Source organism: Palaemon carinicauda, chromosome 11, assembly GCF_036898095.1.
Source record: "Palaemon carinicauda isolate YSFRI2023 chromosome 11, ASM3689809v2, whole genome shotgun sequence".
NCBI lineage: Eukaryota > Metazoa > Arthropoda > Malacostraca > Decapoda > Palaemonidae > Palaemon > Palaemon carinicauda.
In genome coordinates, this window is record NC_090735.1 from 121,887,929 (window position 1) to 121,915,835 (window position 27,907).

The following is a 27,907-nucleotide window of genomic DNA, read 5'->3' on the forward strand; positions in this document are numbered from 1 at the left end:
TAACTGTTAATTCATGTCTTGGCAAATAAGAAAATGTATAATGATTGCTCAAAAGAATAAGCTGTCAATCCTCAAATAAAAAATCACCTTGATACATATCTGCATACTCCATTTAAGAAAGGAACTGAATACCAGTCAAAAAAATTATATTTTTAGTGATTTTTTAACCTCTTCCTTCTTGGAAGGAATAATACATGAATCTTGCTAATTATAGAAATTAATTTGTTTTAAGAATTATTTATTTATTTTTTTATTTAGAGCAGGAAGGAGAAGACTAATTGGTAAGGGACCTCTGGTAGTGGTTCCACACGCCCCAGTTATTATACCGACACCCTTTAAGGGTGAGCGAGCTGGGTATATTCCTGGTATTCCATGCAACTTTTTTCTCTGGTATATTTAGCAGTATTTATACCTTAGAAATGGTGCTTTAAGGAGCATTTCACAGGGCGACACGGGTCCCTCGCCCAGAAATAGATTTTTCCTTCGTCAAAATCCCTATTTGTACATTCATTGATTGCATTTACGTGTAATGATCAGTCATTTCCAGAAGATTGCATGATATAGATATAGATTCTTAAGCATGTTATATGCCATTATAGATATATTTATCATCATTTATAGGATCGTAAATATCTCATATATCATATGTATTATTTATTACTCCCAAAGCATTTGTTTATATCAAGAATTTTTTTCCAGGTTGAATCTCAACAGTCGATGATCAGGATCGTAGGGTTGTCTGCCACGCTGCCCAACTATATTGATGTAGCAACATTTTTGAGAGTTAATCCATTCAAGGGGCTGTTTTATTTTGATTCGTAAGTTGCCCCAAATTCATAGTTACTGTATAGTGTTCTGCCCTAAGGCAAGTCCTTTCATGGTTTAGTTTCCCTCCATAATCTATTCATGGCTACCTCTTTTAGCGCTTTGAACCTTCTCCCTCCCTTCAGGTCATTTAGCATCGACTTCCTCTCCCTTCCTCTGCATCTTTGTCCTTCAAATTTATCTATTACTATGTCCTTCAGTAACCCATATCTTAACGCTTTTACCCCCAAAGGATGTACTGGTACGTTTCACAAAAGCCATCCCTTTACCCCCATGGACGTACCGGTACGTCCTTGTAAAAAAATGCTATAAAAATTATTTTTTTTCATATTTTTTATAATTTTTTGAGAAAATTCATGCATTTTTCAAGAGAATGAGACCAACCTGATCTCTCTATGACAAAAGTTAAGGCTGTTAGAGCAATTTAAAAAGAATATACACCAAAATGTGCTGGGAAAAAAATAACCCCCTGCGGGTTAAGGGTTGGAAATTTCCAAATAGCCTGGGGGTAAAAGGGTTAAGATATGTCCTATCCTGATTTTTCTCTTTATTGTTTTAATTAGATTTCTATATTCTCCAACTACAGTATTCTTAGTACTTTTTCATTTGTCTTGTGGTCTATCCAACATATTTTCAGCATCCTCCTCAATATAAGTTATTTCCCATTTAAAGATTTATGTGTGATTTGTATATTGTGAAGACATTTTTAATAGATAGAATTTAATGATAAAATATTATTTTATATTTTTCTAAAGAAATTATAACCTAATAATTACTTTTCAGCCGGTTTCGACCCGTTCCTTTGGAATTAACATTTATCGGAGTCAAAGCCACAGGAAGGTTCAAGCAATTAGAAGACATGGACAGAGTGACATTTGAAAAATGTTTGGATTTCTTGGACAAAGGACACCAAGTAAGTAAATTTTTTTTTAATTTTAACTTATCTGGTACAGAGGCTATGGCACTAGCCAAGACTAGAGAACAATGGTTAGAATTTGGAGTGTCCTGGAAGTGATGCTTACCATAGCTAAAGAGGCTCTTGTATCCTTACCTAGAGGAAAGTATTCACTGAACAATTACAGTGCAGTAGTTAATCCTTTGAGGGAAGAAGAACTTTTTCGTTATCTTAGTATTGTCTAGTGTGTAAGGAAAGAGGAGAATGTGTAAAGAATAGGTCAGACTATTCGGTTTATGTGTATGCAAAAGAAAAATGAGCCGTAAGAGGAGTCCCCTTGCCAAGTTTTTGGCATATACAGCATGTAAGGATTAGATAGGGATATGAGTAAGGAAGATGAGTCTTTTAGATCCTCTTCCCCACTAGACTTTTTTATGATTTAGAAACCTTTGGTTTCTTACTACTTCAGGGCATATTGAAAAAATAATAAGAGATTTAAGTAGAGTTTTGTAAGAAACAAGTAATGTTACCTTACAGTCTTCTTGAACATATTTCAATGAATTATACTTGTAGTTAAACATTGCGTCCATTGCTGAAGCTCTGTCTTTTTGACATCCATCTTTAAAAATGAGAAAAGTTCTTAGTTTCCTTTATTCAAATTGTCTTCTTCTTCCAGTATGTTATGGTTTGATATGTCATCTGTGGGGCACTGTACGTTAAATAATATCAGCTTGGGTACGCTTCATATAATTGTCGGTAGATTTTCAAGTTGGCGTTCTTTTGTGCAGGAGAATGAATTCTGTTTATAGGGATTATTATACCGTTTTTTTCTTCATTTTCTTAAATATGTATTTCTTCTGGTTTTTAGATTAGTTTGTGTTAAATGTATTGTGAATAGGCTTTATATTTCATATATTAGTTTTGAGTACATGGTTTGATTGCATCAATGCACTGTATTTAAATTTATTTCTTAGTACGTATGATAGCTGTTAATATCTACGCTTGTATTAATGTATTATCCACTCCATGTTTCTGTTAGGTAATGGTATTCGTTCATGCCCGTAATGGTACTCTGAGAACCGCCGAGAACTTGATCAAACTCGCTCAAGAAATGGGACGAACAAAAAATTTTTTGCCCAACGACGGCCCAGACGTTTCTCGAGCCCGTAAGGACTTCAGCCGGACACGAAATAAGAAGCTCCTGGAACTGTTTGATTCTGGATTTGGTGTACATCATGCTGGACTTTTGCGATCAGACAGGTGATTGGAAAACTTTAATTTTTTGTCGGATATCTCTTACTGCTATTAAAGTGAGATGAGAATTTTTAAAATGTTGGTAAGCTCAGAATGCCCAGGTTTCACTATGTTAATTTCCATTAAAAAAACAGCAGTTTATTTTGATCAGCTTATTGTTTGGCCCAGGAAATTTTATCACACTGGCATTAAGTTAGTATATTCTAGATATAATGATGCAACCCCCGATCATTTTCATTTTAGCCCTTCTCTGTATGGAGATGCTTGAGATCATTCCTTTACACTCTTGTCTGACCTACATTGTCTTCCTAAGTTCTTGTTTGCTTCTTTCTATCCTTTTTTGTCATCATCCTTGTCACTTGGTATATTTGTCCTGCTACATTAAAATTTATTCCTCTTCAGACCAACTGTTCGTCCTCCCTTCTCATCCCATGTCCGAACCATTCTAGTTTTTCATTTCTGTCTTCTTTTTACCATCTAGCCAGGAATCTTAATACTTGAAGGTTACCTAATTTTTTAAACTGTTCTAAGGTTTTTGGTGCATAGTAATATTGGCTCTATATACCTTCATGAATCCTTTTATTGGAAGATTTTATTTGTCTGTGTCATAGTTATTTCTCTGTATTTCAAACATGAATCAGCTATTCTTGCTTGGTGCTCATTTCTTGATTCGTGCTTCGGATGTGTCTCCAAGGTAACAATGGTGTGCTTCTTGAAAAAGTATTCTCAATTATATCTCTTTTTTTTTTTTTCCTCATTTACTATAGATGGTGTATTTTTAAACAAAATATTTACAAGGCTTCACCACTTCCTACCACTGGTGTAGTTGTTCGTTTTCTTGAGCAGAATTTTTCCAGGTTATGCCTCTTCCTATGACTGCTGCTGTTGGGTTATTTTTCAACAGAGTATTTCTTGGCTTTACCCCTTCCTAATGCTGCTCCATCTAGTTTTTCTAAACGAATAGCTGCAGATTTTACCTTTTCCTACTACTGCAGTACCTTTTCTACTTTTTGAACTGAATGCATCCAGGTTTTACCAATCCATCTCACTGATTAACTGCTATATTTCGTGAGCAGATTTTATTCATAATTTTACTTCCTCTTGCTGGTGCTGTTCTTTGGGTTCCTATTTAACAGAATATTTCCAAGTCTTTCCAGTCTATACCACTGATTTAGCTGCTCTGTTTTTTTAGCCTATTGAAAGTAATTTCTGCCTGGTGATATTGGTGTTTGCAACCTCACTATCCTTGTGAGCTAAGGATGGGAGGTTTGGGGAAGCAAATAGGCTACTTGCTGAGTTATCAATAGTCATTGCCTGACCCTTGCTGGTTCTAGCTTTGGTGGAGAGGGGTCTTGGGTGCTGATCATATGTATATATGGTTAGTGTCTTGGGTATTGTCAGTGTCCCTGGCCTATGCCATTTATGAGCGACCTTTGAATAGATGAATTTTATACTTTTTAATTAGGAAAATTCCTTAACTGCAAGTTACTTATTATTATTATAGTTATAGTATTTCACATTAGTTATTCAACACTGATTTCCATGTTCTGTGTATAGGTCATAGCAGCAGATTATTTTGTCATATTAAATGCTATAATTGGAAATTACTTTTATAACCTAAAAAATGCATAATATTTGTTTTCATAACTTTGGTTCTTTCACTTCAACAGGAATATGATTGAAAATTTCTTCAGCCAAGGATACATCAAAGTCCTCGTATGTACAGCGACTCTTGCCTGGGGTGTAAATCTTCCCGCTCATGCAGTTATTATAAAGGTACGGAGTTTATGATTTTACCCATACGTTTTGATATTTATAGTTTCCTAAGTTCGGTCTCAGTTTTTATGTATACGATGAGTGTCTAGTCAAAATCTGCTACCAGATAAATTTGTGAAATACATACATACATACATACATATACCAAGGCACTTCCCCCAATTTTGGGGGGTAGCCGACATCAACAAATGAAACAAAAACAAAAAAGGGGACCTCTACTCTCTACATTCCTCCCAGCCTAACAAGGGACTCAACCGAGTTCAGCTGGTACTGCTAAAGTGCCACAGCCCACCCTCCCCCGTTATCCACCACAGATGAAGCTTCATAATGCTGAATCCCCTACTGCTGCTACCTCCGCGGTCATCTAAGGCATCGGGGGAAGCAGCAGGAAATTTGTGAAATAACTTCTATAAAGACGGTTGAATAGGTGTTTCGAAGTGGCAATTTTATAATGACTTACCTGTTGTTGGGTCAAGGTTGATTAAATCCAAAACAGGCTAGATATATGAAATAGCCCTCTTTGACCAAGATCAGCACCCATATTAGCCCTTTTACCCCCAGGCTATTTGGAAATTTCCAACCCTTAACCCCCAAGGGTTATTTTTTTTCCAGCACATTTTGCTGTACATTTTTTTTAAATTGCTCTAACAGCCTTAATTTTTGTCATAGAGAGGTCAGGTTGGTCTCATTCTCTTGGAAAATGCCTGAATTTTCTCAAAAAATTATCAAAAATATGAAAAAAAAAATTTTATAGCATTTTTTTGCAAGGACGTTCCAGTACATCCATGGGGGTAAAGAGATGGCTTTTGTGAAACGTACCAGTACGTCCTTTGGTGGTAAAAGGGTTAGGGCAGGAGGCTTTTCCAAACCTTATAAAAGTTGAAAAGTATTCCTCCTATAAGAATATTTTTGTGGAAAGACAGTATTTTCCTATAATGTCTGAGTCCTGTTAACATTTCAGCTAGAACATCTGCAGGAGCAGAATCTACCACTGTTACAAAAGGAACTTCTTGCAGATTGAAATTCTACAATATGGTGGTTAACCCTTTTACCCCCAAAGGACGTACTGGTACGTTTCACAAAACTCATCCCTTTACCCCCATGGACGTACCGGTACTTTCTTGCAAAAAACTGCTATTTATATTTTTTTTTTCATATTTTTGATAATTATTTGAGAAAATTCAGACATTTTCCAAGAGAATGAGACCAACCTAACCTCTCTATGACGAAAATTAAGGCTGTTAGAGCAATTTTAAAAAAATATACTGCAAAAAGTGCTTGAAAAAAATTAACCCCTGGGGGTTAAGGGTTGGAAATTTCCAAATAGCCTGGGGGTAAAAGGGTTAATGGTTTATAGGAGAAAGAGACAAACAGTCAATTTTCTTTTTGGCTTCCACATGTGCAGTTACTTTATCGATTCTATTGATATCTTATACAGGACTCAAAATTGGGAAGAATACTAAACAGATTATCCACAAACAGAATTTCCTTAGTAGTACATACATATACCAAGGCACTTCCCCAATTTTGGGTGGTAGCCGACATCAACAAAGAAACAAAAACAAAAAGGGGACCTCTACTCTCTACGTTCCTCCCAGCCTAACAAGGGACTCAACCGAGTTCAGCTGGTACTGCTAGGGTGTCACAGCCCACCCTCCCACATTATCCACCACAGTAGTACAGCTTACAAACCCTGCCTTTAAAGATCTCCTTTTATGGTCTTCAACTATTAATTTTGAATTGAAGAGAAGTAATTAGATCCAGATCAGTATGTAGGTTAGGCAGCTGATCTTTTTTTATAGACAACTAGTGATGGAGTGAAGGAAGCTCTGGGTGATAGGAGGATAGATGTGAGAGAGGCAAGAGAGCGTGCTAGAAATAGGAATGAATGTCGAGCGATTGTGACACAGTTCCGGTAGGCTCTGCTGCTTCCTCCGGTGCCTTGGAAGACCGCAGAGGCAGCAGCAGTAGGGGATTCAGCATTATGAAGCTTCATCTGTGGTGGATAATTTGGGAGGGTGGGCTGTGGCTCCCCCAGCAGTACCAGCTGAATTCGGTTGAGTCCCTTGTCAGGCTGGGAGGAGCTTGGAGGGGGGGATTCCCCTTTTCTTTTTCATTTGTTTGATGTCGGCAGCCCCCCAAAGTTGGGTTAGGTGCCTTGGTATATGTATGTATGTATGTACAAGCTATTTTCATTGAAAAATTAATAGCATGTGATTTCAAGTAAGTACTAAAGTATATTTTGATAAGAAAATTAATGTTTTTGACAAGTTTTGTCCTTTTAAGATTTTTACTCCTCTATTATCTCAGGGAACTGATATATACGACAGCAAATCAGGAACTGTAGTCGATTTGGGCATCTTAGACGTTCTGCAGATATTCGGTCGAGCTGGTCGACCGCAGTTTGACAAAAGCGGACATGGTATAATCCTCACAACCCATAACAAACTGTCGCATTACCTGTCCCTTCTTACGAACCAGTATCCGATTGAGAGTTCGTTCCTCGCTCATCTTGCCGACAATTTGAATGCAGAGGTAAGTCAAAAAGAGTTGATGTTATCAGTTTTACTTTTTATATATATAGTTTATCTCATTTTTAGAAATACTTTGAGCTTTATTTGAAAGTTGTTTATAAAGTAATGGATGGAGGTAAAACACTTCACTTATTCTTAATTCATCTCTTAACCCTTTTACCCCCAGGGTATTTGGAAATTTCCAACCCTTAACCCTTAGCCTTAATTTTTGTCATAGAGAGGTCAGGTTGGTCTCATTCTCTTGGAAAATGCCTGAATTTTCTCAAAAAATCATCAAAAATATGCAAAAAAAAAATTTAAATAGCATTTTTTTGCAAGGACGTACCAGTACGTCCATGGGGGTAAAGGGATGAGTTTTGTGAAACATACCAGTACGTTCTTTTGGGGGTAAAAGGGTTAGATTAAATATGGTTAGTAAACAGATGAACCAACCCGGTCTGGTTAACGCCCTTATCTTTTTTTCGGCCATATGACAAACTAGTTAGCAACCCCTCAGCGCTGCTTGTATTCACTTAGATCATTGTATGCTTTGTGCCACACAGTATAAGTTTTTTTTTTTTCAATTCCAATGTTTAATCATATGTTAGATTAGCAATCCTCAACTTACAAACTCGTTAGGTTCCAAGAAGCTGTTTCTCTCTCTCTCTCTCTCTCTCTCTCTCTCTCTCTCTCTCTCTCTCTCTCTCTCTCTCTCTCTCTCTCTCTCTCTTAGTTTTATATATATATATATATATATATATATATATATATATATATATATATATATATATATGTATATATATATATATATATATATACATATATATATATATATATATATATATATATATATATATATATATATATATATATATATATATATATATATATATATATATATATAAGAGAGAGAGAGAGAGAGAGAGAGAGAGAGAGAGAGAGAGAGAGAGAGAGAGAGAGAGAGAGAGAGAGAGAGAGAGAGAGAGAGAGCTTTTTGGAACCTATCAAGTTTGTAAGTTGAATTATGTTAGTTTTTTTGGCCTAGTGTAGGCCTAACCTAACTCCCATGTCTACTATTTCCAGCTTCAAAATTCAACAAATAGTCACATTAAGAAATAGATATCAGGTTATTGTAAATGTCATTTTGTTTACTTTATTAAATGATATAATATTGTTTTATTAAAGTATTTCTTTATCTTATTCGTATACGAACTTTTGATACACTATTTGAGATACGTGATTTAAGTTAGATTTATGTTTGTAAGTGGAGAATCTTCTATATTTTGGTGAACACTATGATTATTGTCAACCAATATTCTTCTTTTCAAATGTGTAATTGTAGTTAAAGGAAGTGAAGACTTGCTGGCTTTATTAGATCTCACAAAATAAACGAAAGAAGTTAAGAACTTTGACGCTAATCACTATAAAATGTAATTGGTTATTGTATTTTGGGGTTGCCGTTTCATTCTCATTCCATTATTATTATTATTATTATTATTATTATTATTATTATTATTATTATTATTATTACTAGCTGAGCTACAACCCTAGTTGGGAAAGCAAGATGCTATAAGCCTAAGGGCTTCAACAATGAAAAATAGCCTAGTGACGAAAGAAAATGAGGAAATAAACGATATGAGTAATGAACAATTAAAATATTTTTAAAATATTAACAACATTAAGACAGATATTTGATATATAAACTATAAAAAGACTTATGTCACCCTGTTCAACATAAAATCATTAGCTGCAAGTTTGAACTTTTGAAGTGCTACTGATTCAACTACCCAATTAGGAAGATCATTCCACAAATTATCATTATAATATTGCTGTAGACCTACAGTTATTCTAATTCAGGATATCTTTTCCTTCAGGTTGCCCTTGGAAATATAACAAATGTGGACGAAGCCATCGAGTGGATAAGTTACACCTACTTGTACGTCCGTATGCGAAAGAATCCTCAGGTGAGATATTTTTCATCAACGTATTTGTATAGGTTTGGGTGGATGGATGGAGTGAAGGAAGCTCTGGGTGATAGGAGGATAGACGTGAGAGGCAAGAGAGCGTGCTGGAAACCATGCCTGCAGAGACTCTACTATAAAAAATTTAACAAAACAAGAGGAAGAGAAATACTGTAAGATGAAATATGTTGTATTAACTTTGTTTGGATGGATGCATGGAGTGAAGAAAGCTCTGGGTGATAGGAGGATAGATGTGAGAGGCAAGAGAGCGTGCTAGAAATTGGAATGAATGGCGAGCGATTGTGACGCAGTTCCGGTAGGCCCTGCTGCTTCCTCCAGTCGCCTTGGATGACTGTGGAGGGAGCAGCAGTAGAGGATTCAGCGTTATGAAGCTTCATCTGTGGTGGATAAGGGGGAGGGTGGGCTGTGGCACCCTATCTGTACCAGCCGAACTCAGTTGAGTCCCTTGTCAGGCTGGGGGGAGCGTAGAGGGGAAAGGTCCCCCTTTTTTCATTTGTTTGATGTAGGCTAACCCCCAAAATTGGGGGAAGTGCTATAGCTAATGATAAGTTATTTTATCGTTTAGCATAATATAAAAGTGTTCTAGAATTTATTTTGGAAAGATAAACTAAAAGATACAGTATATGATACATATCTATTCTCTCTTCCTTACGGTAAATATTGTCCAACAGAATGTGAAATACAGTACTGTAGATCGGGAATAGAATGAATTATTCTAAACGCTTACCATCTACAATAGATTCTAGTTTAGTTTTTATTTTATTTAGCTTTATTTATTTTTCATGAATCTTAATGTGAGTCCTAATGCTACATTATATATACTCTATTAATTTTTATCAGTTCATATTTTTGATCTGCTCATCCATCCATATACCAAAGGCACTTCCCCCAATTTTGGGGGGTAGCCGACATCAACAAGAAACAAAACAAAAAAGGGGACCTCTACTCTCTATGTTCCTCCAGCCTAACCAGGGACTCAGCCGAGTTCAGCTGGTACTGCTAGGGTGCCACAGCCCAACCTCCCACATTTCCACCACAGATGAAGCTTCATACTGCTGAGTCCCCTACTGCTGCTACCTCCGCGGTCATCTAAGGCATCGGAGGAAGCAGCAGGGCCTGCCGGAACTACGTCACAATCGCTCGCCATTCATTCCTATTTCTAGCACGCTCTCTTGCCTCTCTCACATCTATCCTCCTATCACCCAGAGCTTTCTTCACACCATCCATCCACCCAAACCTTGGCCTTCCTCTTGTACTTCTCCCATCAACTCTTGCATTCATCACCTTCTTTAGCAGACAGCCATTCTCCATTCTCTCAACATGGCCAAACCACCTCAACACATTCATATCCACTCTAGCCGCTAACTCATTTCTTACACCCGTTCTCACCCTCACCACCTCGTTCCTGACCCTATCTACTCGAGATACACCAGCCATACTCCTCAGACACTTCATCTCAAACACATTCAATTTCTGTCTCTCCATCACTTTCATTCCCCACAACTCCGATCCATACATCACAGTTGGTACAATCACTTTCTCATATAGAACTCTCTTTACATTCATGCCCAACCCTCTATTTTTTACTACTCCCTTAACTGCCCCCAACACTTTGCAACCTTCATTCACTCTCTGACGTACATCTGCTTCCACTCCACCATTTGCTGCAACAACAGACCCCAAGTACTTAAACTGATCCACCTCCTCAAGTAACTCTCCATTCAACATGACATTCAACCTTGCACCACCTTCCCTTCTCGTACATCTCATAACCTTACTCTTACCCACATTAACTGTCAACTTCCTTCTCTCACACACCCTTCCAAATTCTGTCACTAGTCGGTCAAGCTTCTCTTCTGTGTCTGCTACCAGTACAGTATCATCCGCAAACAGCAACTGATTTACCTCCCATTCATGATCATTCTCGTCTACCAGTTTTAATCCTCGTCCAAGCACTCGAGCATTCACCTCTCTCACCACTCCATCAACATACAAGTTAAACAACCACGGCGACATCACACATCCTTGTCTCAGCCCCACTCTCACCGGAAACCAATCGCTCACTTCATTTCCTATTCTAACACATGCTTTACTACCTTTATAGAAACTTTTCACTGCTTGCAACAACCTTCCACCAACTCCATATAACCTCATCACATTCCACATTGCTTCCCTATCAACTCTATCATATGCTTTCTCCAGATCCATAAACGCAACATACACCTCCTTACCTTTTGCTAAATATCTGCTCATATTTAGGAATAATATTTTGTCATAAGGTTTTATCTTTTCGTAATTTATTTTTTTTCATTTTCTTCGTTATGGCAGTGAATGACTTAGTTCAGGTTCAAGTTTGAATTTTTTTGGAACCTAGTTCAGAGTGAAGTTTGAATTTTTAGAGCCCAGTTCAAATTCAAGTTTGGCTTATTTAGAACCTAGTTCAGATTCAAATGTGAAGAGGATTATCTTGAAATCTCAGTCTTTTTCTGCTGTTATTGAAACAGTAAGGTGAAGGAAAACTCCATTTTTACAGATCTTTTCCTTGTCAGCATTTTAGTTGCAATATCTTGGGTGGGGATGTTTCTGAACATGACTATTTTCTGTGTATTTGATACCCAAAATTAATTGTTGACTATTGGTAGGTATACACTTACATTTTACCTATACACCCCAGTTCTTGTGTACCACAAGCAGGGGTATACCCAGTGGGATCTAGTGAAAAGAGAATAGGTATGCCTCTATTTTTTGGGTGATCAGCATGCACTGGTTTGTTATGGTTGAAATGTATTCATTATCCCTGTACAAACTCATTTTAAAGGTTTTTCAATGGTGATTAAAGAATAATTTGTAACCCCTAACACTAGAAATGAATAGAAATTAAAAATTCACAATGAATAATAGAAGTACATACATACATATACCAAGGCACTTCCCCCAATTTTGGGGGGTCGCCGACATCAACAAATGAAAAAAAAAAAAAAAAGGGGGGACCTCTACTCTCTACGTTCCTCCCAGCCTAACAAGGGACTCAACCGAGTTCAGCTGGTACTGCTAGGGTGCCACAGCCCACCCTCCCCTGTGGCCCCTGGGGAGGCATAAAAACAATTAGAATAGCGCCAACGTTATCCTTGCGTGTCGTAAGAGGCGACTAAAAGGGACGGGACGAGGGGGCTCGGAACCCCCTCTCCTGTATCTACATCCTGTGAGACATCGACAATAATAGAAGTAATTGACCAATTAACTCAAACTTTACCTTAAGTTTTGAAAGTGTCTTTGCTTGATCATAGGAATGATTAGTGTTTATTTTGGGAACTAGCCGATGGGACGAGGGGACTGGAAATCTTCTCTCCTGTTTATTTATTCCTGTGAGACATCAAGGCGTTTATTGTAAATATGTCAAAAGTTTTTTATATTGAGATTGTGAAATATGTTTGTTCCGTAACTAAAATACAAACCACGCTATTTACATGGGGTGATTACTTCGGCGCAGCCGATGACGAGCCATAAAGTTTTAACGAGGGTTTCCTACCCCACCGCTAGTTAGCGGGGGGGTTAGGGAGGGGTAGCTAGCTACCCCTCCCCCTCACACACACTGGAGAATACTCCACTTTACTTTTGGCTCGGATAGTGATCGGAGGTCTCCGTTCCTATCCTCACTTGACGGCCATTATTGATTTGTCTTTTAACTTACCTTTTCTTATACTATGTTTATATGATTGCATTGTCATGTTTGTATATGTTAGTTTACAACCAGTTGTTCGAGTTTGGTCTCGTACTTAAACAGTTTGGGTTAGGTGGGTCGTTTCGTATTATCATTTATTGGATTTTTAAGTAATATATTGCAAAGAGTTATTGATTGTGCCGGCACCTTAGTGATTATAGTTACGTAATATCTGTGGTTTCTCAGGGTATTGTTCTGGGCCATTACTTTTCATATAATATATACGTGTGGTTTGGCCCAGGAAACAAACTTGCGTATGCAGATGATGCAATATGAATATCGGTTAAGGATAGAACATTTTATAACTGAAATTCTGCTAATCTTTACAAAAAGTTGAAGAATAGAAACTAATGATAGACTAGATTTTAATGATTAGAAATCAATAATTCTTTATAGCAATAATCCCGCGCTTCATTACTGCCCATAGCCTTAGAAAATATCTTGCAAAAATTGAGTTGATAATTTTAGGATACTGTTAAAGTAAGTTATTGTATTGTTGTATTAAGTGTAATGTATTTACAAATTCTTTTACAGGTATATGGCCTTATGTTCAAAGATTATCAACATGACCCCAATGTAGAGGAATTTAGGCGGGAAGCAGTAATAAAAGCAGCCAAAGAACTAGACAAAGCCCGCATGGTTCGGTTTGACGAAATGACAGGGTATCTTCACATCACTGGTAAGCTGAAAATATATTAGAATTATTTACCTCCACCAAGGAGGTTGTAAAATTACCTGAATTTATTTATTCAATATTTATTTAATTTATTCATTCAACCCTCCAAAATCTGTTTATTTTCTATTTCAAAAATATCTAAGGAGTTTTGTTCTCCATGTGACTGAAATTTGGTGTTGTCTGCAAAGATGAAATGTTAGTATGGTTTTAAGATTCTTGAAGTCCATAAATTCTATATTTTAATTAACTTTACCAATCCCTCAAAATTCTTGATATATTTTGTTGTATCTTAGAAATATTAGCAGAAGAGTATTTTTGGGGTTTCAGATATGGGACGAATTGCAAGTCAGTTTTACGTAAAATATGACACCGTTGAGATCTTCAATGATTTCTTGAAGGAAGTCATGAACGATGGCATGGTCTTGGCCGTGATATCGCAAAGCTCCGAGTTCCAACAGATGAAGGTATCATCGATTATGATTTTTACGTATTTCTATAAAGCTAAAAATTTTATAGAGATTATTTGAGATTTTCACATATACTTGGTTATCAACCCAATTCTTTGGAGAAATATAGTTGATAGTTTTGAAAAAGATCTTGGAAAGAAGCTTCTTCAAGGGAATATTTTAATTTTGATTTATGTTGATTATTTATTGAGGAGTGGACATTGTTATTATTATTATTTAATCTACAACCCTAGTTGGAAAAGCAGAATGCTTAAAACCTAAGGGCTCCAATAGGGAGAGCAGCCCAGTGAGGAAAAGAAATAAGGAAATGGCAAATTAACTATAAGTAACGAATAAAAATATTTTAAGATCAGTAACAATGTTAGAATAAATCTATCATATATAAACTATAGATGAAGACTTATGTTGAGCTGTTCAATAGAAAAGAATGTTCAAAATATACAATAGATTACATTATTAGAATAGGAAATTTTTGTTAAAGACATATATGTAGAATTCTCAAGTGATTGGTTTAGAACTGATGTTCCTTTTTATTCATTATGTCTGACACCACATTTCATATTTTTGTGTTTTCTTTTATATAGGTACGTGATGAAGAAATGGCCGAGCTTGACGACCTTCACGTTCAGTGCGAAGTTCCGGCAGCCGGCGGTGTTGAGAATGTCCACGGAAAAGTTAACATCCTTCTCCAATCTTACATTTCAAGGATTAAGGTCGACAGCTTCTCACTTGTTTCGGACATCAATTATGTCATTGACGTAAGTTTGGATTAAATTTTTACACAAGATTAAAAAGATACAATTTTTATTTTTTTAATTCAAGAAAAATAAAATCTTATCAATTACAACTGATTCCAAGTACAAGAAAATGTTTATTAAATAAAAAGAAAATAACAGAAAGAGGTTCAGATTATTACTAGCCACGCTATAACCCTAGTTAAAAAAGCAAGTTGCTATAAGCATAATAAAAGTTCTCCAATGGGGAAAAATAGCCCAGTGAGGAAAGGTAATAAGGAAATAAAGTACAATAGAACTAATGAACAATTAATATGAAATATTTTAAGAACAGTAACAACATTATTATAGATCTTTCATATTTAAAGTACCATATGAAAACATGAATGAGCAAAATGTATAAAAATGTTTGACTTGTGCATTAATGTTATATATAGTATAATTGACTAATTCAATGTATTAGATTAACCCTTTTACCCCCAGGCTATTTGGAAATTTCCAACCCTTAACCCCCATGGGGTTATTTTTTTTCAAGCACATTTTGCAGTATATTTTTTTCAAGTTGCTCTAACAGCCTAAATTTTTGACATGGAGAGGTCAGGTTGGTCTCATTTTTTGGAAAATGCCTGAAGTTTCTCAAAAAATTATCAAAAATATGCAAAAAAAAATTTAAATAGCATTTTTATGCAAGGACGTAGCGGTACGTCCATGGGGGTAAAGGGATGAGTTTTGTGAAACGTACCAGTACGTCCTTTGGGGGTAAAAGGGTTAAGATTTAGCTGTATTGATGTTTGGCTTTTCTTCTCTATTCTATCTCATGACATTTCTTTCCCCAGAACTCAGTCCGAATCACCAGAGCCTTATTTGAAATTGTCCTACACAGGGGCTGGCCTTTGATGGCTAGTCGCTTGTTAACCATGGCCAAGATGATTGAGCACCAGATGTGGAATTTTGAGAGTCCCATGAAGCAGTTTACTCGTCTCTCGCCAGAGATTATCGATAAGATCGAAAGCAAGTGCCTCACAGTCGAGAAGTTAAGGGACATGGATCACAAGGAAATAGGTTTGTGTTTATTAAATTTTTTTATTATCATAGTTCTCACTTCTAAGGCAAGAAATTTCTTCTAACTGATGGTAAATTATCGATTTTCATTTGCTGTTGAAGCCTCCGATGCCTTAGATGACCGCGGAGGTAGCAGCAGTAGGGGATTCAGCATTATGAAGCTTCATCTGTGGTGAATAATGTGGGAGGGTGGGCTGTGTCACCCTAGCAGTACCAGCTGAACTCGGTTGAGTCCCTTGTCAGGCTGGGAGGATTGTAGAGAGTAGAGGTCCCCTTTTTGTTTTGTTTCATTTGTTGATGTCGGCTACCCCCCAAAATTGGGGGAAGTGCCTTGGTATATGTATGTATGTATTTGCTTGGTTATTTTTCTTGTCTTGGGAAAATGGGAAGTTAGTTTGTATTTTATAATTATTAAGATACTAGCGTACACGACCCTTCAGAAATGACGGCTAAATATTTAGATAGATTAGATATGTACACACATATATTCAACATTTCCCACTCTCTCCCCTTTTCCTAAATGCCACATAGCAGTTTAGGCAATTTGTGGAAGATTGTGCATTCCTAGTGGTTGCCACTTGCCGTGACAGGAAAGAAATATACTGTATATATTTTTGTTTATAGCCAGAGACCTTTTTTTTACTATACAGGGGAGATTTTTTTATACAAACCATTGCTGTGCTTATGCCTGATATTTCAGTATTAAGACAAAGAAAAATGTTAGTAATTTACGAGAATGATAATCTGATATTCTTATTATTTATTTTGAGGAGACATGCTCCTCAATTCTGCTAAGTTCCTATTTGGGGAGGCAGGTGCTTACTATAAACCTCTCAATCTTGAGTTGTACACGCAGGAACCACTGAGATTTGGTGTACTCAAGAGAATCTCTCGGGTCTTATAAATGAAGTTTGTCTTAATGTTACGGAATGTTAGCAAGCCGAAAACGAAGCCAGGATTGTTCTCTTGCTTAATGAACGCCAAAGAACTTACTGGAGATCGAGACCTGAGCAAGCATGCTCTCTGACCTGGGGATAGCCTCAGGGCATGTTCCACTCCACCTGAGGTTACCCCTCATAGAAAACGGGACTAGGGTAAACTACACAAAACTCTGGTCGGTTGGGAGGAGATCCCAGATACTCCTAAGAAAGTAGTTCGAGGTAAGTATTGTTAGGAAAAATACAAATTACTTAAAATTTGTGATTTTATTAGTTTATAAGTGAAGGTGAAATAATAAATAAATCTACTTAACATTATATTTATTGATCATAATATACCATCAGCATCCATGATAGTACACTCTCTCTTTTTTTCAGTCTAGTCTTGATACCTGAAAATGTTCTGTGTATGGCCTTCATATCTGTCCTCATTTTTCAATGTCACTATCTCACTTATGAAAACCCTTGCATAATTGCTGCCCCCTTTAATGACAAAAGATATCTTAAACTAGAAAAAAAACGTGTATCTCAGCCTTGAAAGAAAAGACAAAAGTAATGATATTCGTAGTTATGTAAAATCAAATACAGAACAGGCCTGAATAAGAAATACAAAAAGCCATTACAGTAATACACATGGCCTTGAGAAATGAGGTAGAATAGTGTGCCCAAGTGTACCCTTTAGCAAAATAACTCTACCCCAAGACAGTGGAAAACCATGATACAGAGGCTATGGCATTACCGAGAACTAGAGAACAGTAATTTGATTTTGGAGTGTCTTTCTCCTAGAGGAGCTGCTTACCTTAGCAAGAATCTCTTCTACTCTTACCAAGAAGAAAGTAGCCACAATCAGACTGCAGTACTTAACCCCTTGAGTGGAGAAGAATTGTATGTATTCAGTCTTATGTAGCTCAATTCTATTTAGTCTTCCGCAAATATATAATATTGAATGCACCTTAATGTAAATGACTGGAAACTTATCAAGGATCGAATACAGCATAGCATACTTGGCTAAATAACATGAGAATAAGCTGAGACAGATGCTATTATTATAGAAATTTTGAAGCTCTTTTATAATACTTTTTTTTTTTTATCAAGACCTCTTCTGTATTTTGTGTTATATAGTTGTGGTTAAGTACCCATGAATATTGTCTTAGGGAATTTCTGGGCCTTCCTGCAAATAAATTGTCAAACCTGCTGATGTTAAATTTCGAGTACTATACATTACACAATGCTTTATTATAATGTTCATTATTACATGTACAAAAATTATAGTAAGGATAATGAAATAATATAATAATTCACTGTGGTGCATATGTGTCAAAATAGTGGAGTGAGATTTATACTGTGCAATGTATGTATAGTTCAGTACACTTATGTATATGGATATATGTCAAAATAATTCCGTAATTTACTGTACTGTACTACGTACGTACTGTGCTATACACTTGCATACTTGTGTGTACTTGTTCTTTGGTTATCACTGACTGTTCCAGTTTTCATCTCTGATGCCATATTTATTAACCCTTTTACCCCCAGGCTATTTGGAAATTTCCAACCCTTAACCCCCAGGGGGTTATTTTTTCCCAGCACATTTTGCAGTATATTTTTTTTAAATTGCTCTAACAGCCTTAATTTTTGTCATAGAGAGGTCAGGTTGGTCTCATTCTCTTGGAAAATACCTGAATTTTCTCAATGAATTATCAAAAATATGAAAAAAAAAAAATTTATAGCATTTTTTTGCGAGGACGTACCGGCACGTCCATGGGGGTAAAGGGATGGGTTTTGTGAAACGTACCAGTACGTCCTTTGGGGGTAAAAGGGTTAATCCGAATTAAGTACAGTGATTATATCTTTGCAGGTCAGATGCTGAGGCACGAAAGGATGGGAAAGGAGGTGAAGACAGCAGCATGGCAGTTTCCTTTACTCAGTATGGAGGCTGTTGTGCAGCCTATTACTAGGACGGTACTCCGAGTCAAGCTGAATATTTTACCAGATTTCACGTACGTAGTTTTCTCTTATCGAAATTAAGTTTTGTTTCATAACTATCGTCAATATTTGTTGGTTCAATTTTTTTTGTCTTTTATTGAAGTTGGAATTTTGTTTCATAAGTATCGTCAATATTTGTTGTTCGATTTTTTTCTCTTTTATTAAAGTTGAAATTTTGTTTCATAAGTATTGTCAATATTTGTAGGTTCAATATTTTCTTTTAATAAAAACATTGAAATTTTGTAGATTTCATTTTTTTCTTTTTAATTGAAAGTTAACCCTTTTACCCCCAGTCTATTTGGAAATTTCCAACCCTTAACCCCCAGGGGTTATTTTTTTCAAGGATATTTTGCTTTATATTTTTTTTAAATTGCTCTAACAGCCTTAATTTTTGTCATAGAGAGGTCAGGTTGGTCTCATTCTCTTGGAAAATGACTGAAGTTTCTCAAAAAATTATCAAAAATATGCAAAAAAAAAATTTATATAGCAGTTTTTTGGATGAACGTACCGGTACGTCCATGGGGGTAAAGGGATGAGTTTTGTGAAACATACCAGTACGTCCTTTGGGGGTAAAAGGGTTAAAATTCCATTTCATAACTATGGTCAATACTGTATTTGTAAGTTTGATGTATTAAGTACATAAAAACATAAAAGAACTCAAATTAAATACTGTACTAGAGCCCTAAGCCTAGTAAAAGGAATGAATATAGGAAATATTGATGGTGGGCTAATTGTTGATAGAAGTCAAACTTTGAGAGAGAAGTAATTTGTACAGACTAGTTTAGAAATAGTAAATTTTATTTTGAAAATTCTTGTTTGTTCCGTCACTGGAATACAAACCACGCTTATTTAGTAGGGATATTACTTTAAATTATCTACGAATTTGTCATATTTTATTTAAATGCATTCTTCCAGGTGGAGTGATAGGATCCATGGGACTCAGGAAATATATTGGATTTGGGTAGAAGATCCAGTTAATAATCATATGTATCACAGTGAGCAGTTCACACTAACAAAAAAACAGGTTCGTATTGTATTCCTATTTTGTCCCGAATTAAGATTAAGAATACTTAACAAATTTATGATTTGCTAGTCAAAGTTAAAGGTTATATTTAAAGATGCGTTGGATCATACACTATTGTTACAGTTTGTCATAGCCTCTGTAGCTCGTTGGGACAGACCGGGTGTAAAATTTCAAAATTAGTTACTGAAAACCCACATTTCAAAAAAAATGCCACCTACCCTAGCCTATGAGCCATATCCTTACCTTACGGTGGGCTATAGCCCCCTGCGACTCCCCTTAGCTTACCAGGAGACCGAGTCTCAACCCTGTGTTTGCTATTCAACTGTCTTTATTACTGGCAAAGTAACACTAAGTCATATTTCGTAAATCTTAAAACTAGTTTCGTCATTATCATCTCCTCCTACGCTTATTGACGCAGAGGGCCTCGGTTGGATTTCGCGAGTTGTCTCTATCTTGAGCTTATTAATCAATACTTCTCTATTCATCATCTCCTACTTCACACTTCATAGTCCTCAGGCATGTAGGCCTGGGTCTTTCAAATCTTCTAGTGTCTTGTGGAGCCCAGTTGAAAGTTTGGTAAACTAATCTCTCTTGGGGAGTGCGAAGAGCATGCCCAAACTGGCTTCATATTATGGCATTTCAGACCAAAATAAACAACTTCCAAATAAGGTAAAGCTATTCGACAAGTAATAAGAAAGTTTACACCTTGTTCTAACGTAAAGAGCCTCGGTTAGATTTCGCCAGTCGTCTCTATCTTGAGCTTTTAAATCAATACTTCTCCATTCATCATCTCCTACTTCACGCTTCATAGTCCTTAGTCACGTAGGCCTGGGTCTTCCAACTCTTCTAGTGTCTTTTGGAGCCCAGCTAAACATTTGCTGAAGTAATCTCTCATGGGGATTGCAAGAGCAGGCCCAAACTAGCTTCATATTATCGTATTTCAGATCAAAATAAATAATTTCCAAATATTGGGTGTTTGAATTTTTTTTAATATATCTGAGATATGATGATATTGTATTTTTTAAGAAAGATCAGTGAAATGCTGTGTTCTCTGTGGTCTGTTGTTGCAGTAAATGGTGGAGTGGAAGCAGATGTACGTCAGAGAGTGAATGAAGGATGCAAAGTATTGGGGGCAGTTAAGGGAGTAGTAAAAAATAGAGGGTTGGGCATGAATGTAAAGAGGGTGTTTGAATTTTTCCTGATATCTGAGATAATATGATGATATTGTATTTTTTAAGAAAGATCAGTGAAATGCTGTGTTCTCTGTGGTCTGTTGTTGCAGCAAATGGTGGAGGGGAAGCAGATGTACGTCAGGGAGTGAATGAAGGATGCAAAGTGTCGGGGGCAGTTAAGGGAGTAGTAAAAAAATAGAGGGTTGGGCATGAATGTAAAGAGAGTTCTGTATGAGAAAGTGATTATACCAACTGTGATGTATGGATCGGAGTTGTGGGGAATGAAAGTGACGGAGAGACAGAAAATATATATTTTTTTTTCCTTTTTCTTTTTGTTTTTTACACAGGTGCAACGAGAACAGGAGCAACAGCTCGTATTCACTATCCCCATTTTCGACCCAATGCCAAACCAGTACTATGTAAGAGCGATCAGCGATAAATGGCTGAGCTGTGAATCATCTTGTGTTATGAGTTTTGAGAACCTCATTCTTCCAGAGCAACATCCTCCTCATACAGGTGAGAAATTATGAGTTTTTATTTTTTTATTATAATTTTATTTATAGTTATTTTCCAAATGTGGCACTAGAGGACTGAGGAGCTTGAGGTTATGCTGATACATGAAGGATAAAAGATGAATACTAACTCTAGGTTATTTGAATTTTTGTTATTGTCTTTGACAAAATGGAAGATTTTGCAAAGGGTATGCATTCCCCTGTCTGTTTCCTAGTTTATTTTTGTTTGTGAGTAACTTTACACAAAAACTACAGTACCGATTTTGACCAAATTCAGTAGTCATGTTGGATATGACCCAAGTTTGAATCTGAAATTTGTTCCAACACAAATACTTACCTCGAACTACTTTCTTAGGAGTTACCTGTAATCTCCTCTCTACCGACCAGAGTTTTGTGTAGTATACCCTACGCCCGTTTTCTATGGAGGGCTAACCCGGGAGTAAGAGAACGTGCCCCGAGGGTAGTCCTGAGCTAGGTCGGCGCCAGCTCGGGTCCCGTTAGCCAGTAAGTTCTCTGGTCGCGACGTGATACCATCACGCCGCTCTCGTCTCTTACGAAATATTTTTGATGAAGTACATCAAAGTACAAGTACGCAGCGGTACTTTGAAAGTAATCGCATTAATTTCGTGTGGAAAAATTTTGATATGTGTACATTTCTGTCACTATTTTTATCAAAACCTTTATTGCCTGACCAGGGAGTTTTTGGGATTGCATGTGTATTGTCATCTGTGTTAAAAATGTCAAACTTCCGCTTTGTGTTCCTCCGTATCCTTAACATTAGTAGACATTCTGTGGATTTGCGAGAATGTAGTTGCAAGTTGTCGGTTGAGAGCGGCCAAGTGAATAATGAAAATGTTCTTCAAAGATTAAGTTGTAATACTGAATCCTGATTTAGCCCACTGAGACAGCATAGCATGAGATTATTCTTCCGTCAGTTGATCAGGGGATATCAGCCCTGTGAGGAACATACCATTTTTTTTTTTCTACAGAGCGTCATCAACTTTCAAACATTTGGAGATACGAACACAAATTCAATTAAAATCATAAATCTTGGGTATTGTATCAAAAGTTCATATACTGTATTAAGATAAAGAAATATTGTAGTAAAACAATAATATATCATTTAATATAGTAAGTAAAAAGGGATTTTGACAAAGGAAATATCTATTTCTGGGCGAGGGACCTGTGTCGCCCAGTGAAATGCTCCTTATAGCACCATTTCTAAGGTATAAATACTGCTAAATATACCAGAGAAAAAGTTGCATGGAATGCCAGGAATATACCCAGCTCGCTCACCCTTATAGGGTGTCGGTATAATAACTGGGGCGTGTGAAACCACTACCAGAGGTCCCTTACCAATTAGTCTTCTTCCTCAATATCCCCCGTTACTACGAGGTGCCTTTCTATATCCGACTACTGCCCGCTACTACCAATACCACCCACGCACCTCCCATCATTCCTTTCTTAGCACCGTGATATTCACACGCGTTCTGTGTTCGTAGCTTCTATTTTACTGTGTTGTGAAGATGTCTGACCTTTTGGAGACCCCTACTCCCAAGTTAAGTATTGCAATTATCTGTTTTGATAATTGCAATAACCTGATATTTATTTCATATGAAACGAAACTATTTGCGGACTTTTGTAGCTGGAAAATCCTTGGCATGGGAGTCAGGTTAGGCATACCCTAGGCAAAATTTAAAATTCAACTTATAAAAAGCTTCTCGGAACCTGTTAAGTTTGTAAATTGACGACCTTCTGTATTGTTATTATAAGTGGAATCAAGTTGCATATTTTTCATTTCATTTTGCAGATTTACTAGACCTGAGGCCACTTCCAGTCACTGCCTTGAACAACTCCGAGTTGGAAATGCTGTACAAGTTCACACATTTCAACCCCATCCAGACACAGCTCTTCCATTGTTTATATCATACAGATAACAATGTTTTGCTCGGTGCTCCGACCGGTTCGGGAAAAACAATTGCAGCAGAAATAGCCATGTTCCGAGTGTTTCGGGAATCACCGGGAGCAAAGGTTAGTGATGTTTTATCACTGTTTGAATACTAATTTTATAGTGATTTTAGTTGAATTGATCATTGTGTATACATGCATGCATACATACATACATATCCACATATATACATATGTTGATAAAAATTTAAACTCCAATTTATATAGAACTCAATCTTTTTGTGTACGTTTTACATTTGTCTTTCGTATGTGCTTTGCATATTAAAATGTAACTCCTGACATTTTTCAGGTTGTGTATATCGCCCCTTTGAAAGCTCTTGTCAGAGAAAGAGTGGAAGATTGGAAAATACGATTAGAAGAGAAACTAGGAAAGAATGTTGTCGAGTTGACAGGTGATGTGTCTCCGGACGTTCGGGCAATCCAGGTACGCACAGTTCTGTTTCACCATAAATGATTTTATGTTAGCGGTTATTCATCCCCACAAGGGATATATTGTTTTGATAAGTTATTCTTTTATGTCACTCTTCTTCTTTGTCTTTCCCACCATTATCTCTATGTTAACAAGGAGTTGGTTACCTGATGCGCTCTCTAATAAGATTGTTTCATGTAAATTCTCAGTCATTAAAATCCAAAGTCTTGACCTAAAGGTGCTCTTAAGTAAACAGTTTGCTTTAAGAAGAAAGAATTTAAAGCGCTTATTTTTTACCAAGATATCGCAAGGCTTAAGACATATTTTGATAAACTATTATCTTGTTACTTGCCACTAAGTAAGGGTGTGACAGGGTATACTTCTTTGAAGCAAGGTGTACTGGGACTCATGCGTCCAATTGTACTTCTAACACTAAGTTCATTGAGATGAACAAGCCCAGTATAAGAACTTGAGATTTGGTTGTTTTAAACTTTTCTTTGAATAGTTTTGAATTCAGAAACTTATTACAATATTTGAAAATGTTAGAATGTTGACTTGTCACAAAGCTTTCATTTTTAATTTTAGGCTTCAGATGTGATCATTACCACTCCCGAGAAGTGGGACGGTATCTCCCGTTCGTGGCAGACGCGTAACTACGTAAAGCAAGTTTCTTTGATCATAATAGATGAAATTCATCTTCTTGGTAAGTGATTTTGATTGATATAAGTGTTATGAAAGTACCAAGGGAAATTTAAATATTTGTTCTTAGCTTGAATATATTTACATTTTGATTTTATTTGATTTATAATTAGAAGTTTCATGTCGTAGTTTCCCACTGGTTTGTATGACATAGCTAGGCATTGTTTTTTTTATTTACTTTAATTTATTTAAAATGAAAATAATTACAAGTTAGAAGAAAAGGTCTGGGAATATTTACTCGTTATGAAACCAACTATGCATTTTCATTCCAGTTAAAGTAGAGGATTTAAGAAAACTTGATTCTAAGTTATGAAACTTATTCATCAAAAAACCTAATTATTTATGTGTAGTATAGTAGAGCTTCTTTATTATTATTATTACACTAAGCTACAACCTTATTTAGAAAAGCAGGATTCTTCAAATCCAATGCCTCCAACATGAAAAATAACCCAGCAAGAAAAGGAAATAAAGAAGTAAATAAAGTATATCTCCTCTATATAATCAAGACCAAGTGTCTGGCTCTATACAAGATAAATATATTTATTTTTCCCTGTCATGCTTAGCTCTCCCCATCCCTTGGGTAATCTCAATATTTAGCCATCATTTGTGATGGGTCGCAGATTCTAATATGAGAAGTAATGAGGAAAGAACATAAAATATCTTAAGATCAGTAACAACATTAAAATAGGTCTGTCGTATGTAAACTATGAAGAGGGATGTGCAGTAGAGTCCTGCAAAGATATAAATATGAATTTAAAAGTTGATTTTATAAAGATTTCTGCTAATGAAACAAACCACTGACATTTTCTATTATTAGAGCAGGAAATTGTATACCCTGATAAACAAACTAAACAATATCCTATATTTATATGTCGCTTCCCATTTGGATGGTGCTTTGTCCATATGATATTGAAGACTGTATCTGTCGTTGATATCCTAAACATAAAGCCATACTAACACTACTCAATTTTAGTAATTTCTTACAATCAGTTGTTTAAAATAGTAATCTCTCAGCTGTCGCTGGTATAGTAAATTAGAAACTCACAATACTGGGTGTGTGTTGATCATGTGATAAGCCAGCTTGCAACACGCTCTCTTCATCTTGAAAAATTTATAGAAAAACTTTACCCTAATCCAAAGGATAATCAAAATAAACTTCAAGAAAATGTAATTCTGAAATATTTAAACAGAAACCCAACTGCAGCAAAATAAACAGAAATAATGCTTTGCCCCGTGGAAATCTCTCTCTGTAGCCTTAATGTTCAGTGGACGATAACAAATTTTATAACTATTCCGATATGAGTCCCGATATCTCATTAAATTCCGATTCCAATTCCGGTCCGAGTCCTGATTCCGATCAGAGTCCTGATTCCGATCAGAGTCCTGATTCCGATTTTGTAAGTGCAATGAAGTTGTGATTATTTTCAGACCCTAAAGCTGGTATAAGAAGCAAATACTTTTCAGACAAAGTACTTTTATCAATTATGCAATCAGAAGGAACATAAATGCTTTTTTTTATAGCCAAAAGGAATAAAGTTTCTTATAAAATCAAATCAAATGAAAAGGGTAAATGTTTAGAAAAGAAAATATTCCAGTAAATTCCTTGAAGGTATTTATTCACATTCAAGTCCCAATATTAGATTGTAGCATCTCACGGGTGTGACCTTTCAGTCAATATCTTTTTGGAAAAGATATAGTCCCTCCAACACTAAATAACCAATTTTTCACTCTCAACAGAAGAGGGGGAGAGAGGTACAGACAAATACTTCCCGGCAAAAAGTACCATTTTTATGCGGATACTTTCAAGTTGTCAGAAAAATCTTTACTTTTTATTATTACCTGTAATAGAAATTTGAGTTGCAAACATACAAATTCCAAAGAATCTTTCAGAATCGAAAATTCTATTAAAATTCTCTGATTCCAATTCCGATACCAGAAAAAGTAACGATATTTTCGATTCTCGATTCCAATTTGTATACCAGAAAAATTAACGCTATTTTCAATTCTCGATTCCAATTCCAAGTACTCGTCTCATCACTACTTGAAACCCAATTGCATCTAGGGGAAATTCAAAGACTATTGAAATAAAACCCCTTGATATTGTTCCTTCAATAGGAAATTACAATTTAGCATCAAGCTGGAATTTCAAAAGTTCCAATTTGCAGCGAATGTTTTATGCTGAACAGGCTGATATAAAGCTCTTTTTATAGTTTATACATAATAGATCTATTTTAATGTTGTTATTGTTCTTGAAATTTACTATTTAAATTGTTCATTACGTCTTGTAGTTTATTTCCTTATTTCCTTTCTTCACTGGGCTATTTTTCCTTGGAGCCACCCTTGGGCTTATAACCAACCCTCTTGCAACTATAATTTGCAACATTTAGCAAAAGAATTCACAGTTAAGCAAGATTATCTTAAATGGGACATCCATTGACAGTATAGAATATTGGTAGATATGTCAGTGATCTTTACATAAAGGCCTCTTCTTTTATTCAATGTATTTTCATGCTTGTGGTTATAAAATGATTATTTTTGTATTTCAGGCGAAGACAGGGGTCCCGTCTTAGAGGTGATTGTATCTCGTACAAATTATATTTGTAGTCACACTAACAAAACTCTTCGTGTCATTGGACTTTCGACTGCTCTAGCAAATGCCAAAGATCTTGCTGATTGGTTGGGTATTAAGCAGGTAAGATTCATTTGTTTTTATTTCTTATTTTCTATTACCTCCACAAAGGAGGTTGTATTTTACCCGCGTTCATGTTTGTTTGTATGGTAGCAGGATCACGTCAAAACTTCTTTCCCGATTTTCAGTAAAGCTTACATTAGAAATTCTTACCCGATTTTCAGCAAATCTTACATAAAAAATTCTTGCCCGATTTTCAGTAAATCTTCCATCAGAAATTCTAGCCTGATTTTCACCAAATTTGAACAAATGATGGGTATTATGCTTGGAAGACTCCATTAAAATTTGGAGGTGATCCAGATTAATTCACGGTCAACATATGAAAAAGGGAAAGCGAGGTCTATAGATTAGAGTAAAATGTTGACAATCTTTCATCTGTAAAGATAGACTTACAGCTTAGTTAATTGAGATAGATACTTGGGAAATAATGAATGTCTAACTTTCTTCTTATGTTCTAGAATTGGGGTAACGGACTTATTTTTGTTCTGATGAATGTCAATGTATGATCAGGCATTGTAAAGTATTGGGTTTTAAATGAAAAAATATTACTCTTTTTGTAAGGTGTACAGTATTTTATTTATGTACCATCAATGTAAATATTTTTA

General features: G+C 36.0%; 1 protein-coding gene across 1 annotated transcript in view; it reads left to right on the top strand.

The window, feature by feature from the left end:
- The window catches only part of LOC137650151 (activating signal cointegrator 1 complex subunit 3-like), a 133,293-nt gene that overhangs the window by 83,453 nt on the left and 21,933 nt on the right, over positions 1-27,907 (top strand). Inside the window, exons 14-30 of the mRNA XM_068383303.1 lie at positions 700-818; positions 1,609-1,738; positions 2,760-2,980; positions 4,645-4,750; positions 7,061-7,285; positions 9,138-9,227; positions 13,501-13,645; positions 13,970-14,106; positions 14,694-14,867; positions 15,680-15,905; positions 18,702-18,843; positions 19,745-19,853; positions 21,373-21,541; positions 23,348-23,568; positions 23,795-23,929; positions 24,500-24,617; positions 27,160-27,305. Of these exons, the coding sequence (XP_068239404.1) occupies positions 700-818; positions 1,609-1,738; positions 2,760-2,980; positions 4,645-4,750; positions 7,061-7,285; positions 9,138-9,227; positions 13,501-13,645; positions 13,970-14,106; positions 14,694-14,867; positions 15,680-15,905; positions 18,702-18,843; positions 19,745-19,853; positions 21,373-21,541; positions 23,348-23,568; positions 23,795-23,929; positions 24,500-24,617; positions 27,160-27,305 (2,613 nt within the window). The remainder of the gene's footprint in view (positions 1-699; positions 819-1,608; positions 1,739-2,759; positions 2,981-4,644; positions 4,751-7,060; positions 7,286-9,137; positions 9,228-13,500; positions 13,646-13,969; positions 14,107-14,693; positions 14,868-15,679; positions 15,906-18,701; positions 18,844-19,744; positions 19,854-21,372; positions 21,542-23,347; positions 23,569-23,794; positions 23,930-24,499; positions 24,618-27,159; positions 27,306-27,907) is intronic.